Source organism: Paroedura picta, chromosome 11 (assembly GCF_049243985.1).
Source record: "Paroedura picta isolate Pp20150507F chromosome 11, Ppicta_v3.0, whole genome shotgun sequence".
NCBI classification, from domain to species: domain Eukaryota; kingdom Metazoa; phylum Chordata; class Lepidosauria; order Squamata; family Gekkonidae; genus Paroedura; species Paroedura picta.
In genome coordinates this window covers 63,748,274-63,763,927 of record NC_135379.1, presented here as the reverse complement: position 1 = coordinate 63,763,927, position 15,654 = coordinate 63,748,274, and the positions used below count along the sequence as shown (strand labels likewise).

General features: G+C 48.9%; 1 protein-coding gene across 5 annotated transcripts in view; it reads left to right on the top strand.

The window, feature by feature from the left end:
• PTPN3 (protein tyrosine phosphatase non-receptor type 3) overlaps window positions 1-15,654 on the top strand; it is a 122,788-nt gene that overhangs the window by 34,609 nt on the left and 72,525 nt on the right. For 3 of the 5 annotated variants that reach the window (XM_077304046.1, XM_077304047.1, XM_077304048.1), the window contains exon 2: window positions 10,382-10,536. The exons of 1 other annotated variant lie outside the window; for it this stretch is intronic. In XM_077304046.1, coding sequence (XP_077160161.1) covers window positions 10,382-10,536 — 155 coding nt within the window. Of the gene's footprint in view, window positions 1-3,639; window positions 3,780-10,381; window positions 10,537-15,654 lie in introns of those variants that run through there. One more of the 5 variants, XM_077304049.1, reaches the window with a different exon arrangement.

Sequence of the window (15,654 nt, the reverse complement as noted above, 5' to 3'; positions counted from 1 at the left end):
AAGAAACAAGCTTTTTCTTTACAGAATTTTAAAATAAAAAATGTAAGACGCAGATGGCTCCACATACTCCTTTTAGGATGTAGGAAACAGCTGTTGAGCAGGGGCATTTGATTCTTCAGGTCACTCCCTGGCTTTTACCATTCTGGTACTTTCCCACCCTCCGCTTAACATACAAACACTTCAGGTGGTTTTAGTTGTGGTCATTGTTGCATCGAAAACAAAACTCTGCAGGGAAGTAGGCATTATCTGTGCTTGTGTGGCTGTTGTTTTGCTTGTACTGATATACTTCCTTGGCCAGGGTTTTCACGATCACTTCTGTTTATTGCAGATTATCTGTACAATTCTTCATTTCTATGGTGCAAATCTTCATTCTTCGTTGATCAGGGTAGTATTGGATAGCATAAAATCATAGAATAATAGAGTTGTAAGGGACCTCATGGGTCATCTAGTCCAACCCCCTGCCTATGCAGGACACACACATCCCTATCACTCATCTTTAACCGCTCCTGTGGAGCGGATTAAATAAAGCGGTAAGGGCACCTGGGGAGGAGTTAGGGCGGGCCCTGTCTGGGATAATAACTTGGAACAGAAGGAACAGACCGCCGAGCTGGTGAGTCCTCCCGGCGACCACTCCTCCCCATTGGGAAAGGAGCGGCCTCCCTGTTCCTTTCCCGCCCCCTGCACTCACGTGCCTACCCACCCCCAACTAACCCCCCCTTGAATCTTCCGCGCCACTGCTGCTTCCTGCCCCCAAAACGCACACACGCACCCACCCACCCACCGCCAACTACCCCTCTCGATCCCCGACCCCTTTCCGCGACCCCCCTCCCCCCACGAGAACCCGATGCCCGCCAGCCGCCTCTCGAGCCGCCGCCTTCCCGCACCCACCCCGTCCCTTTCCCAGGACTGTGGCCGCGACCCAACTTACCATGACACCGTCCTCCGCCTCCATGGCCCTTTTCTCCCCTTACCCCGGCGGCGCGGCTAGGCCGCGCACCCTGCGCAGCCTCCACCACGGCACTGGACTGAAATGGGCATGCGCGAACTCCCGCACATGCCTGATTGCCCTGGCCATGGCCCCGCCCCTCGCCCTGCCCTGCGTCCCCGCGGCAGCGTCTCCAACATGGTGCATCTCGCCTGCAGCTCCGGTAAGCTGGCCGGAGGACCGCGCACCCTTCTCCCACCCCAACACCAGCCTTCCTGAGTCGCAGCCGCACCGATGCTCTTCCACGCCCCGGTAGAACGCTCGACAACCCACGTGGCTGCCCGCCTGCCCAGCGGCCTTCTCCCCGCTCCCAAGATCGCCCGGGACAATGCCCCACATCGGCAACGCCTGCCTGCGCAGAGCTCAGCCCCGGGAAGCTTTCGCCCTCCGTAGGTTTCCCCGGCCAGCGGTTGCTAGCGCCCATTTTATTCAAGGATAAAATGGGCTTCAGTTCTAGTCCACGATAACCTGCCACCCCCCTGAGCCTTCACAGAATCAGCCTCTCCGTCAGATGGCTCTCCAGCCTCTGTTTAAAATTTCCCAAGATGGAGAACCCACCACCTCCCGAGGAAGCCTGTCCCACTGAGAAACCGCTCTAACTGTCAGGAACTTCTTCCGGATGTTTAGATGGAATTTCTTTTGAATTAATTTTATCCCATTTGTTCTGGTCTGTCCCTCTGGGGCAAGAGAGAACAATTCTGCTCCATCCTCTATTCAGTGGTCCCCAACCCCTGGTCTGTGGCCCAGTGCCGGGCCGCGAGAGCTTTGGCAGTGGGCCGCGGCTTCCTCTCCCCGCCTCCCCCCAGAACGAGAAGCTTGTCAGGCCGTGAGCTTCTTGCTGCAGGAGGGGAGGGAGAGGAAGCACGGCCGCCGTCGGTGCAAACGCGCATGCATGGACCTGCTGCACATGTGCTTTTACGCCCAGTGGTGTGCAAACGTATGTGGTGTGGCACTTTCGTGTATGCGCGCATGCACAGAGCCGCCACACATGCGTGTTTGCACTCCTGGTGGGGGCGCAAACGTACATGTGCGGCAGCCCCCCGCATGCGTGAAACTGTCACACGTACATGTTTGCACCCCCGCTGGGCGCCAACACACATGTGCGTCAGGTCCACGCATGTGTTGCACGGGGGGGGGTCACCCTCTCCCCCCACCCCTTGGCAGCAGGCCACAACCTGAAAAAGGGTGTGGCCCGCTGCTCTATATGGCAGCCTTTTAAATACTTGAAGATGGTCATCAGATCCCCTCTCAGTTGTCTCCTCTTCAGCAGACAGAGTGTGGTGTCTTTCACAAAGAGATGAGATTCTGTGGTTTCTCAGTTGCTGGTGAGGCTGTAGATAAAATGTAGCAGCAATATGATTTCCACAGGGCGGGATTTCCTGCCCTAGAATCCCAGAAGTTACCACATCCCTCTGCTGGGCTACCAGGGCTTTTGTATTAAAAATAAAACCAGCGCTATACTATTACTGGGGAGGGCACTGGCAAGGCCACCCTGTATTGAGTTTGCCAAGAAAATGCTAGAAGGTTTCACCCCAAGAGTCAAACATGACTCGGTGCTTGCACAAGGGATACCTTTACCTTTTATACCAGGGGTAGTCAAACTGCGGCCCTCCAGATGTCCATGGACTACAATTCCCATGAGCCCCTGCCAGCGAACACTGGCAGGGGCTCATGGGAATTGTAGTCCATGGACATCTGGAGGGCCGCAGTTTGACTACCCCTGTTTTATACAATTACTATATTGCTACGTTGTTGTACCTCTAAATGTAGTAGGCTCATTGACTTCCCAGCTTTCATCTCAAGAGAAGTAAGTTTCTAGCCCCTTCCCTTATAAAGATATGCTTTTTCCCTTGAAAGTGGGAAGGGGCTGGAATTCTGAGAATTCAGAGAACTTGCTGCATCTATTGCTACAACAGTGTATTGACATAACAGTTTTCTAGCACTGATACCAGTGGGCGTAGGAAGAGAAATGGCTGCCATGGGGAAAGGGGTCAGGAGAATGGCTGCCATGTGGACTAGACGTTTGAGATATTCTCATCCTTGGAGCAGCTAGCCAGGCTTTACTGTGATCTTTCCCAAAACCTTGGAGCAAAGCAGGCTTGAAAAAGATTGTAGAAAAGCTGAGTAAACACCTGGAGCAACATGAATATACCAGAATGCTGTGGGAGAAGTAGAGGATTCGCCTCCAAGCATTGAACTTGGAGCAGATAACCCAGGAGGAAGACCTCAAGACTGATTAACGTGAAAACAAACAAAAAAACAAACAAGCCTTTATCTGGCTCGAGCTGCGATTTGGAAACCAGAGGTTAGCAAACAGGAAAGGTTTGTGAGGTTTATTAGCCCTGCATTCTTCTTAGAGATCACACTACAGAAATTGCCCTTTAATTTCCTCAGCCACCACCTCTTCGCCTGCAGTGAATTCGAAATTCCAGCCTTTTCTGGGAGCACTCAAGCTAATGGCATGCTAATTTTCACTCTGTAGCCTGCTTTATTCACTTGCACCTAATTTAAATCTCTTTTAACTCTTTGAGTTCTTATTGGCAGGGCAGGGGCTGCACACGCCCCAGGTCCCCTCCCCGCACCAACCCGAGTAGAATCCCCGGAGCGAAGTGGAAGTGGCTTCATGGGAGTCGCCATAGTTAGAAGCACCTTGAGAGCACTGCACACGCTCTTCCTGGAATGTACCCTTCTGCTCCTGAGTTAATAAAGAATTTAGTTTGGTGAAATGGAGACGTTAATAGCTGTGGACTCTTCATCTGCATGTTGGCTGCTGCCAAATAGATATTGGGGTTCTGTAAGTGGATTCTGTTCCCTTATTTATTGTTTTTGTGTTTTGTCTTTTAAGCCAGCAGACGCTCCGAACTCTTACCCTGATATAGCTGTCTTTTTCTTAATAGTTGAGGAGGGCAGGGACTAAGTTTTGCCCTTTGCTACTAAGCGCGATAGCTTAACTGCAGCTCAGTTTCCCACTGAAACTTTGTCACGCTGGTGCTCTTTTAGAATGGTTGCCCCAGCATGCAAAAATGATTTGTTAGGATTTAGGTAAGAGGATATGTTACCTGCTAGTAAATAAGAGCTGCGACAGCCAAAGACTTGAATAGTGGTAGTGGATGCAAACCTCAAGATACCTGATTTATAAATGTAACTAGTAATCAAGCCCGCTGCAGGGGAATGCAGCGGGCGCTAGGACCTTACAGTGGTCTTCGGCGTGCTGGTCTGCGGCTCCTTCAGCGGCGGCGGCGAGCTTCTTGCAGGCTGGTCCGAGGGTCGACTTCTCGACGCTCTCGCGGCCAGGCATGGCAGCGGCCGGGGCTTCGCTCCTCCTCCGGCGCCGCCGCCTCCTGCTGCTCCTGCCGGCCGCCTGCGCGTCCCCTTCGGCCGGCGCTTGTCCGCCGACGCTCCTGCCCCTGCTGGCCAGCGGGCCCGGCCCCTCGGCGGCAGCAGGGCGGGGAGAGCCGGGCGGCGGCGGCGGCAGGGGAACGGCAGGCGGCGGCGCGGCGGCGGCGGAGGTCCGGGCTTCTTGCAGGCTGGTCCGAGCTTCTTTCGGCGTGGGCGGGCTGACGCGGCGAGAGGCGCTTTGCGCCTCTCGCCGCGTCAGCCCGCCAGGCAGGGAACCCCCGGCAGCCGCGCTTCGCGCGACTGCCGGGGGCTCCCTGGGTCGGCGGTACTTTGGAGTCAGAATGAGGAATCAGTTCTGTAAGTCAGTGGTCCCCAACCCCTGGTCCGGGGATCGGTGCCGGTCCGTAGATCAGTCGGTACCGGGCCGCGCCTCCTCCTTGTCCTCCCTGCCTGCTGCCTCAGGGGCTGCCCTGCCACTCTGCCGCTGGCTCACCTTTGGTGCTCTCCAGTGGCTGTCATGGCTGGGGCTCCCCCTTGGCGCGGCACTGCACAGCTACTGCTGGCAGCGCCCCCCAGCGGGCAACAGGAAGTCAGGGACGCCAGTGGGAAAGCCCTATGAAGATAGGTTGAGAGACTTGGGAATGTTCAGCCTGGAGAAAAGGAGGTTGAGAGGGGACATGATAGCCCTCTTTAAGTATTTGAAAGGTTGTCACGTGGAGGAGGGCAGGATGCTGTTTCTGTTGGCTGCAGAGGAAAGGACACACAGTAATGGGTTTAAACTGCAAGTACAACAATATAGGATAGATATCAGGAAAAAATTTTCACAGTCAGAGTAGTTCAGCAGTGGAATAGGCTGCCTAAGGAGGTGGTGAGCCCCCCCTCACTGGCAGTCTTCAAGCAAAGGTTGGATACACACTTTTCTTGGATGCTTTAGGATGCTTAGGGCTGATCCTGTGTTGAGCAGGGGGTTGGACTAGATGGCCTGTATGGCCCCTTCCAACTCTATGATTCTATGATTCCATGAAAGCAAGTGGAGCAGGGGCTCAGGCGGGGGTGGTGACGTCCCTCAGCAAAAGACAACCCCCCAACCGGACCTCAGTAAAATTGTCAAGCATTGACCCGTCCCCGGTGATAAAAAGGTTGGGGACCACTGCTGTAAGTCAGCCCTGGACAGGTTTGCGTTCATGCAGCTGCTTAAAGGGGCTGTAGTGTTTATAAAGGGCAACATTCATTCTGGCTCTCATCCACATAGTGGCTCTGCAAACACTATGTTTTGCCCTGTTAGTTGATCTGTGCTTGTCTGCTGGAGGGGATGTGTGTTGCTGCTGGTTCTACTGGACCTCTTAGTCACTTTTAGTTCAGTAGTACAAACTTGGGGAGGGAGAAAAACAAAGTTGTTCCTTTTCCTGTAAGATGAAAACCTTGGCAGTAACAACATTGTTTACTGTCCCTGAAACCCAAAGAGGTGGGTAGACGAGGTTAATGGGTGCCAGGGGAGGCTCTGCCCCTCAGCTATGGCAGCCCTTCTGAGGCGTGGCACCATATCCTAGGTCAAGTTGTAATAGGAGAGCTGGCTCTTCAGTACGAACTCATGCAATGAGTGTGCAGCCAGATCATGCCTAACAGAATGGCAAACCTGGTGATAGGGTCAATGGTTAAGGAGATCCTCTCCCAGTGGTCCTCTATGTTCATGACTAAAGGGGCCATGGCTTCCGTGATCGCTTTCTCCCCCACCGGAGCCCCATCCACCTGGTGCATGATTATGGGCTTGTCCAAGGGAACCTTGCCCACTCCCAGCTCCCTCACTAGTTTTGGTTTTATTAAGGACTAGTAATAAAGCCCACTGTATGTGGAATACAGCGGGCGCTAGACACTTACATTTGTGGCGAGTTGCGGCATCCTGATGGCGGGGCCTCCCCTGGGTGGCGTTTTCGTGGCGGCGGCCCTGTTGTTCGGCGGCTCTTGGAGGCAGCGGCCTGACGTGGCGAGAGGCGCAAAGCGCCTCTCACCGCGTCAGGCCGGGAGCAATAGGTCCTGTCAGATCAACCTGGTTTCCTTCGTTGACCAAGTAACAGGTTTGCTGGATCGTGGAAATTCGGTTGATGTCGTTTACTTGGATTTTAGTAAATCTTTTGATAAGGTTCCTCATGATGTTCTGATGGATACATTGAAGCAGTGCAATCTGGATTTTCAGATAGTTAGGTGGATAGAAAATTGGTTAGAGAACTGCACTCAAAGAGTTGTTGTCAATGGTGTTTCATCAGACTGGAGAGAGGTGAGTAGAGAGGTACCTCAGGGCTCGGTGCTCAGTCCGGTACTTTTAAACATATTTATTAATGATCTCGATGAGGGGGTGGAGGGACTGCTCATTAAGTTTGCAGATGACACCAAATTGGGAGGACTGGCAAATACTCCAGAAGATAGAGACAGAGTTCAATGAGATCTGAACACAATGGAAAAATGGGCAAAGGAGAACAAGATGCAATTTAATAAAGATAAGTGTAAAGTTCTGCATCTGGGTCAGAAAAATGAAAAGCATGCCTACTGGATGGGGGATATGCTTCTAGGTAACACTGTGTGTGAACGAGACCTTGGGGTACTTGTGGATTGTAAGCTAAACATGAACAAGCAGTGTGATGCAGCGGTAAAAAAGGCGAATGCCATTTTGAGCTGTATCAACAGGGGCATCACATCAAAATCACAAGATGTCATAGTCCCATTGTCTATGGCACTGATCAGACCACACCTGGAGTACTGTGTGCAGTTCTGGAGGCCTCACTTCAAGAAGGACGTGGATAAAATTGAAAGGGTACAGAGCGACGAGGATGATCTCGGGCCAAGGGACCAAGCCCTATGAAGATAGATTGAGGGACTTGGGAATGTTCAGCCTGGAGAAAAGAAGGTTGAGAGGGGACATGATAGCCCTCTTTAAGTATTTGAAAGGTTGTCACTTGGAGGAGGGCAGGATGCTGTTTCTGTTGGCTGCAGAGGAGAGGACACGCAGTAATGGGTTTAAACTACAAGTACAACGATATAGGCTAGATATCAGGGGGAAAAATTTCACAGTCAGAGTATTCAGCAGTAGAAAAGGCTGCCTAAGGAGGTGGTGAGCTCTCCCTCACTGGCAGTCTTCAAGCAAAGGTTGGATACACACTTTTCTTGGATGCTTTGGGCTGATCCTGCGTTGAGCAGGGAGTTGGATTAGATGGCCTGTGTGGCCCCTTCCAACTCTATCATTCTCTGCTTCTATGATTTTGCAAATTCCCTTTATGAAGTCATTAGATTTCTTCCCCACATGGTTAAACATGGTGCATTTTGTGATAATTCCAAAGGACTAGATGTGCTTATCGGTTGACGATCCACCAAAATGTACTCTTGTACTAATATGGTTTTGTTCTATCATAAGCTTCCATGGCCCAGAATTGACTTTAACAAATGCTTGAGAATGCCCCTTAATAGGTATCATCCCCCTCCTCCCCTGGTAGGCAGGTAGAATCTATAACTGAGTCAATTGATTATTGCTTGCCTGTACTCAGTCATGGGGAGCAAGTCATCGTGTTAATTTTTAAATTTTATTTTTGCGGCTTCCATACCATCTTCTTGGGACTAGTAGAAAAGCCTATTGCATCCAAGAATAGACCACCTTGGGGTGGTCTTTAACAATATGCGGTAACAGAGAAAAACTTGTGAGGCACTATAATTCTGTTGTGCAAGTTCTTTGTTCCAGTTGTAGCATGGCTTTGTTTTCAGAGGTGGCAATCTCCTCAGGAAGCAATAGAATTCCTGTGTATTTCAATTAAGGAAACAAACGAAGCGGCCGTTGTGCAGAAGTACAATGCGATTAAGGGCTTATTTAAAAATGTCCACTTCCTGGTCTTAATATCCAAGTCACTGTTTTGTATAATACTGTACCTTGAATTAGATCAGGAATGGGCTTTCGAGGAAAGGAGTTTTAAAGAAGAGAGGACCCTGATGGTATAAAATGTGCAGCTTAATTTTTGTGCCACCTAGCCTGAGGAAGAGTTCTGATGAGCTGGAAGCTCACGCAATGTTCAGTGCTATTTTAGTTGGCCCTAATAAAAGGTAATGCATGAATTTTAGTTCTCGTTTTGGATTTTTGGGAGGACCAGTACAGCAGTTTACAGGGGGCTTTTCAGCCTGGGTATCGCTTTTATGGTGAAGCAGCAATCTGTTCTGTACCAGTTGCTTATTTAGCACAGAATTGCTTTAGTTTAATCCCCATGAGTTTAGAATGAACTCTGTGTAGACCAGGAAATAATTTGATGATCTGTCACTAGTTCCCATTTTTCATGTTTGCTTTATGTCTAAATTCAGGTTTGTCTTTTCGGGGTTAGGCTATATATTAGAGATTAATGCGTAAATCATTTTGCTATAGCTCTCTTGATCTGTCAGTTTAAAGAGCTCTGACCAGATCAACAGGATGTTTCTAACACTGAGAGAATTTTAAAAAGAAGGAAGGAATCAAACACATGCTTTTATACCCAAGATGAGAAATATACTACTTAGTATAACAGAATGAAGAGGAACTACTTAAAAATGAAATTCTTCCTTCAGGATTAAACTAGTCTGCAATAATGACTTCAAGAAATATGTGTAATACTTTACGGCTGAAAGGCCATTGATACTTGATTAGCATTTTATGTGTGCAGAGAAATAAACACTCTGTAGGCATACACATAGAACTATTTTCTGCCCACTGATAATGTGGTGGTGTTTTTAAAGGAAGAATTAACACTGCTGTTCAAATGAAGTGATAGGAAAGTGTGTAGATACACGCTATATTATTGTCAGAATCCAGAAATAACCATAGATTTTGGGGTTTCCATAGGCAGGTGCGTGATTTGTCCTTGTGGGTGGCGCACAGGTGATATCAGTATTTTGGTACACCAGATCTAGAGAGAGGGCTCTTGTCTGTAAGTAACCTGGATTTAGATGAATGGCTTGGGTACCTGGAAAATCCCTTTGGTAGACCCAGTATCTCCAGATGCCCATTCCTCCATGACAGTAAGATTTTTGTACGGCCTCTCTCCCAAAATGGGCTTGAGATGGTTCACAATATAGTTAAAATATATGAACAGTTTACTAAGATTAAGAGTACTTTTTTAAAAATTAAAATACCCTCTCTTTTCCCAGACTTCATTAGTACTGCCTGTCCATTGACTATGGCAGGTATATTGGTCAGTGGCATGGAAGAAGGAAGGGAGGAAAGCCTGAGAGGGGCAGATAGAGGCCCAAATTAAATTGCTCTAGCCTCAATCTTAGGTGTGGTGTGGAAATACTATCTTAAGGGCCCTGTGGAATCTTAATAGCTCCCTCAAGGCCCAGATGTTGGCTGGCAGCTCATTCCATCAGGTTGGAGCGAGGGCCAAAAAAAGCTATGGCTCTGGTTGAGGCCAGGATGTCTTTGGGCCAGGGGCTACCAACAAATTTGCACCAGATGTAAAAAGTGCTCTCCGGGGAACACATTGGGAGCAGCAGTCCTCAGATATGCAGGTCCCAGACCATGTAGGTTTCTTGAAAACAGAACCAAGGTTGGGTCTATGCAGTTAGGAACAAGCTGGATTTTCATTGGGTAGGATCACCACAAAAGTATACCCTTCTATTTTGAAAGATGTGGTTGCTTGCCATTCATTCCCTACAGAGCTGACAGATGCCATAAGCCCGTGGAAGCACTAACTAACTACTACGAATGCTTTCCCTCCACACACATGCAAACATGCATCTCATCATAATGCTGAACATCTTGCTGAAGTTATGTAATGAGCCGTCAGCAGGGATACCCTGGGGGTGCTGGGAAGGCTTTCAAGCTCTATTTGTTTTTTCCAAGGCAGAGCTTTGGAAGTCCATGAAAGATCTAGCATTAACTTTGAGCTTCATTCAACCCTGTAGATTGGGCTAAAAGCTTACAAATCCCGAGTCCCAGGTAGAACATCACAGGTTTGATCTGATGAGGAGAAATCTTGTATGAGTGTGGACAAGAACATATTGTGTCTGATATACACAGGAACACATAATCAGCTGTCTCCTTGTTTGCAGGGTGTTCAACAATAGTTATGAACTCACGGCTGCGAGCACTCGGTGGAAGAATAAATAACAGTCGACCACCAGAACTACCAAAAGAACGAACGCGATCTGAGATCATCTGCAATGTCCACTTTCTGGATAGTTCCATGCAAAACTTCAAAGTTAGCGTAAGTCCTGGGGACTTTTTCCTGTACTAATTCATGTGATGTGTTCATGTTCAGCAGCCAAAGTGTTGGATGAACAGAAATCGCCTTCCCAACCAGAGTGACATGATGGTATTTGGCGCTAATGTCAAACGAGTACAGTGAGCAAAAGTTCAGAATTAGGGTTGTGCGATTCGGCCGCTTTGGCGGCCGTTCCCTCCGGGCGCAGCCAGTGCCGCGCCACGAGGGGGGAGGGCGGTGCCGGTAGCGGCGTGACAGCGGATGCAACCACGCAGGCGTGGAATTCCGCGCCTGCGTGGTTGCGCCCGCTGTCACGCCGCTGCCGGCACCGCCCTCTCCCCCCCCCCTGCGGCGCAGCACTGGCTGCACCCGGAGGGAACGGCCACCGAAGCGGCTGAATCGCACAACCCTATTCAGAATGTTCAAAAGAAAGTCCATTTCCTTTCTGTAACTTATGGAGCTGACTTATCCCTTGACTAGTAGTTATGCCTGCTGCACGGAGAAATGCAGCGGGTGCGAGCATCAGGCAGGAAGGGGGGGAGGCCCGTGGAGGAATGGAGACACCTCCCTGTGCCCCCCACTGCTGACGATGGCGTTGTCGGGCGGCGCACAGTTGGGGAGGACAGAGGAGGCAGCGGCGGGCTTCAGGAGGCTGCCTGTGTGGATGAGGGCTGTCTGAGGAGGTGGCTGTGCCGCCACCTGCTGCGTGCTGCTGGCGGTGAGTGCTTCTGCGTGGGCACAGTGCCGGCGGCACCTACCTTGAAGAAGAGGGTGCCGGCAGCGGTCTTGGGCGTGGGGTTGGTGGGGCTGGCAGGATGGGCAGCTCCTGGGGCTCGTCGCATCCACGTGACCCCCTGTGGCCCTGCTGTGTGCTGCAGCCCTGGTCGTGGCGGCGTGGAGTTGGAATTGCTGCTGTTTTCCCGCAGTGGCTGTGTGTTGCCAGGCTCCTTAAAGGGGCCGCTTGCAGCCGCCGTTGTCTAACTCCTGGCCTGTAAAGTTGGGGCAGTGGCTCTTGGTCACTGTGGGCACCTTGTTGGCAGCGGCAGTGGTGGCTCCCTCCCTGTGGTGGCACCTCGTTTGCAGCTACTGGTTCCCGTCCCAGGTGGCCAGATGGAGAGGTGGGGTGGCAGCCTGGCGCATCTGCGACCAGGCTGGCCAAGAGGTGAGTGGGCATTCAGTGAGGGTGGGAGCTATAGGGGCTAGATTGGAGCTCAGACGCTCCGGACACACTCTACCCCTGGAGCAGTTTCCAAAATATATAGAGGAACCATGGATAAGGATAGTTGTTGTTGCCAGCCATTCGATCACATGTGACCCTTGGCAATCTCATGGCACAGCTGTCGCCATGATACCCGATCCCTTACCACCTCCCTTAGCCATGCAGTGTTTTGGCCAGTGTCCATCCTAATCATGTCCAGACACTGTGTCCTTTGTTGGGCTGGTTTCCTTTTTCCACTGACCAATCCTAGCACTGACCTATACCTTGATTACTTCCGTGCTGCATGCTAACATATTTTTATTACAATCCAATTTAGATGTATTTTGTTTTATGAGTTCTTCAGATTTGACATTTCCTGGGTGTAAATTGTTTTTGTTACATTAGTCTTTTATTGTAAAATTAGAAAGTCATCTTTTCAGTATATATTTTAAATGAATTGTATAAATTAAAATGTGCAGTCTAATAGCTAAGGGTGGCCCCACCACATGAATCAAAATTTCATGGAGGGAAGTAGAGCTAGATATATCATTCTGCAAACCAAAGGTAATCTTCTGGTTTGCAGAGAAATACTAAAAAGTTGAAAACTTAGAGGGGTTAACATCGCCCCCCCCCCATAGTAGCTAAAAAACCCAGTCAACAACTTGGTTTGCCATAAAAAAGGTGTTTTTGTATTTTTTGGTTGAAGTATGTGCTGGAGAAGACTCTTGAACTCTGGTGCTGGAGAAGACTCTTGCGAGTCCCTTGGACTGCAAGGCGAATAAACTGGTCAGTCCTAGAGGAGATCGGCCCTGACCGCTCCTTAGAAGGCCAGATCCTGAAGATGAAACTCAAATACTTTGGCCACCTCATGAGAAGGAAGGACTCCCTGGAGAAGAGCCTAATGCTGGGAGCGATTGGGGTCAAAAGAAGAAGGGGACGACAGAGAATGAGGTGGCTGGATGGAGTCAACGAAGCAGTAGGTGCAAACTTAAATGGACTCCGGGGAATGGTAGAGGACAAGAAGGCCTGGAGGATCATTGTCCATGGGGTCGCGATGGGTCGCACCTGACAACAACAATGGATTGGAGGACAATCAAGGAGACTGAGGAGGAGAGAGGGAAATGATGGATTGTATATTAGGGAAGAGCCTCTTGTGGCGCAGAGTGGTAAGGCAGCCGTCTGAAAGCTCTGCCCATGAGGCTGGGAGTTCAATCCCAGCAGCCGGCTCAAGCTTGACTCAGCTTTCCATCCTTCCGAGGTTGGTAAAATGAGTACCCAGCTAGCTGGGGGGTAAACGGTAATGACTGGGGAAGGCACTGGCAAACCACCCCGTATTGAGTCTGCCATGAAAACGCTAGAGGGCGTCACCCCAAGGGTCAGACATGACTCGGTGCTTGCACAGGGGACACCTTTACTTTACCTTTATATTAGGGAAGGAAGGCAGAAATGGGAGACGGGAACAGTCAGAATAAAAATAGATGAAGCAGGGACCCCTGGGTGTAGATAGAGTTGTTTGTCCCTCACAGGTCCTTTGGGGACCCCATCTTATATTTTCTAATAGATGATTACATGAATCTTTACAACTATACATCTTTAACATAGAAATGCAAGATGAAGCTTCAAGTCTTAAAATTAAAAAAAACCTATATTATTAAAAGGTTCATGTGTTTTATTAATATATTTTTGAGTTTCCCTTTCATCTTAAGGCATAAGATTGCGAGTTCATCATCTTGTAAAGTCCTAATTGTTCAAAGAGGCAGTTTCAACTCCACTTGGCTTGAGAGGTGAATCATAAGAACAGCTGGGCTATATGTGAAGTACTTAAAACATATTAAAGGACTATATAAGTGCAAAGTAATATTCTTGTTTAAGTGTTCAGGTTTGTCAAAGATAGTTGTTGATAAATCTCCTTCTGATTGGTGTAATGCATTCAAGTGGTTTCCAGCCCCCCTAAAACCAAGTCCAGCCGCAGTTCAGCCCCAGCCTCTGGGTTTATTATTATCTAGCCTGCAAGACAAAGATGCAGTATAATGGACCGGGGGGGAAATAAGGAATGTGGAGGCTGTTCATCTGTGTTTGGATCTGAGACTCCTTATGGTCACTAGGCCTAAAGTACAAGACCTATCCTGGCCAACCTATAGATCAGGGGTGGCCAAACAGTGACTTTCCAGATGTCCATGGACTACAACTCCCACAAGCCCCTTCCAGCAGCATGTTCTGCATGTTCTGCAGGGTCTGCAAATGGGAGCTCCTCTGCCAGGCATTCGGTTGAGGCCGAGTGGAACCAGCAACATCTACAGGGCCCCAGCTCCCTCCCTTTCAGAAACCCATTCATGCTTTCTATCCCTGGACCTGCTTGTTACCTCTGTTACACTTATTAAAGTTAATTAGTATTGTTGTAGTTATCTATATAATAGAAAGCAAGCCTGCTGTATGCTAAATACAGCAGGTGCTAGGATCCCCGGCCTGGGGAAAGGAGCAGGGTCACTGCCGAAGCTCTCCTGGCTGCAGGTGCCGAAGCTCCCCTGGCTGCCTCCCGGGCGACGTCAGGCTTCAGCGCCAGCAAAAAGACAGCCCTAGTCCATGGACATTTGGCATCATTATGCAGAGAAATATTATGCCTACATATTTGCATCTCCTTGATGTCCCACCCCTGAGAAGAGCTTTTCTCCTGGCACGAATGAATGCTTTCCCCTCAAAGGTCTTAGAGGGAAGATTCCACCGTATCCCATACCATGCAAGACTCTGTCCGTGTGGTTCTGGCTGCCCTGACACTGTCTCACACATTTTGTTAGATTGCCCCTTATATGAGCAGTGTCGGGATGACAGCTTTGTTGCTTTGCTGGGAAACAAGCCTTCTGTAAGTAAATCTATGACCTTGCAATTTCTGCTCTCTGACAAAGACCCAGAGATAACCATTTTAGTTGCCAGAGTTTTAACTAAGATGCTTTTATAATATGCTGCCTACCTTGTATTTTATCTTTTATAGTTTATTTTATCATTTTAAGATCTGTTTGGTTATGTAACCCCATTTTATTATTTTGTTGAAATTTTAAACCCTATTTTTATATGTCTTATACATTTTATGCCAATAAAAGGTTACTGACTGACTGACTGACTGGACATCTGGAAAGTCACTGTTTGGCCACCCCTGATATAGATGATGTCATGATCAGGATCAGTACATGCTCTTGTGACTTCAGAAAGGTTCCGTGGCAACCAACCTGACACTGTTCTAGCATACTTCAGAAACTGAGGTTGTTGACCAGCACACTGTAGAAAGCATTTATTTCACATGGAGGGCCTGATAAATATTTTTTGATGGGCTACTTGACAAAGAAAAACAGACAAGAAGGGTAAGTATCTGGGCTATATAGTGTTGTGTGCCTGATGAATAAAAAAAGTATAGTTGACAGCTTTGAAGACAATCTGTTGAGGCTTATGTTAGTTTCAGAAGAACCCTAATGATGAATAATTCTGCGGGTGAGGCTGCTGCTAACTCATTTTGAAGGATTTCTTTAATCTTGGGAGGATACCCCAGCACTGAGGCCTATTCTTTCATATGGCCCCAGTTACATTTATTCTGCTTATCCACTTTTTAATCCATATTTAATGAGTGGGCACTCCTATGTTTCCCATATATGTTCAATATATAGGAAAATTAGCAGTCTGCTTAATATCTGCCTGGAGGGGGGGGGAGTTCAGAATTTTCCTGTGTTGGTTGTCTAGGCTGGCAGTCCACCACCACTGTATATATTGTTCATAATGTTGATTTTCTAAAATGTACCGTATTTGCCGGTGTATAAGACGACCCCCCAACATTTCCACTCAAAATATAGAGTTTGTTACATTACATTGTAGTACTATGGGCCACTATGGGCAGCTATGTCTATCCCAACTGAAGTGCACCCGGCGTATAGGAC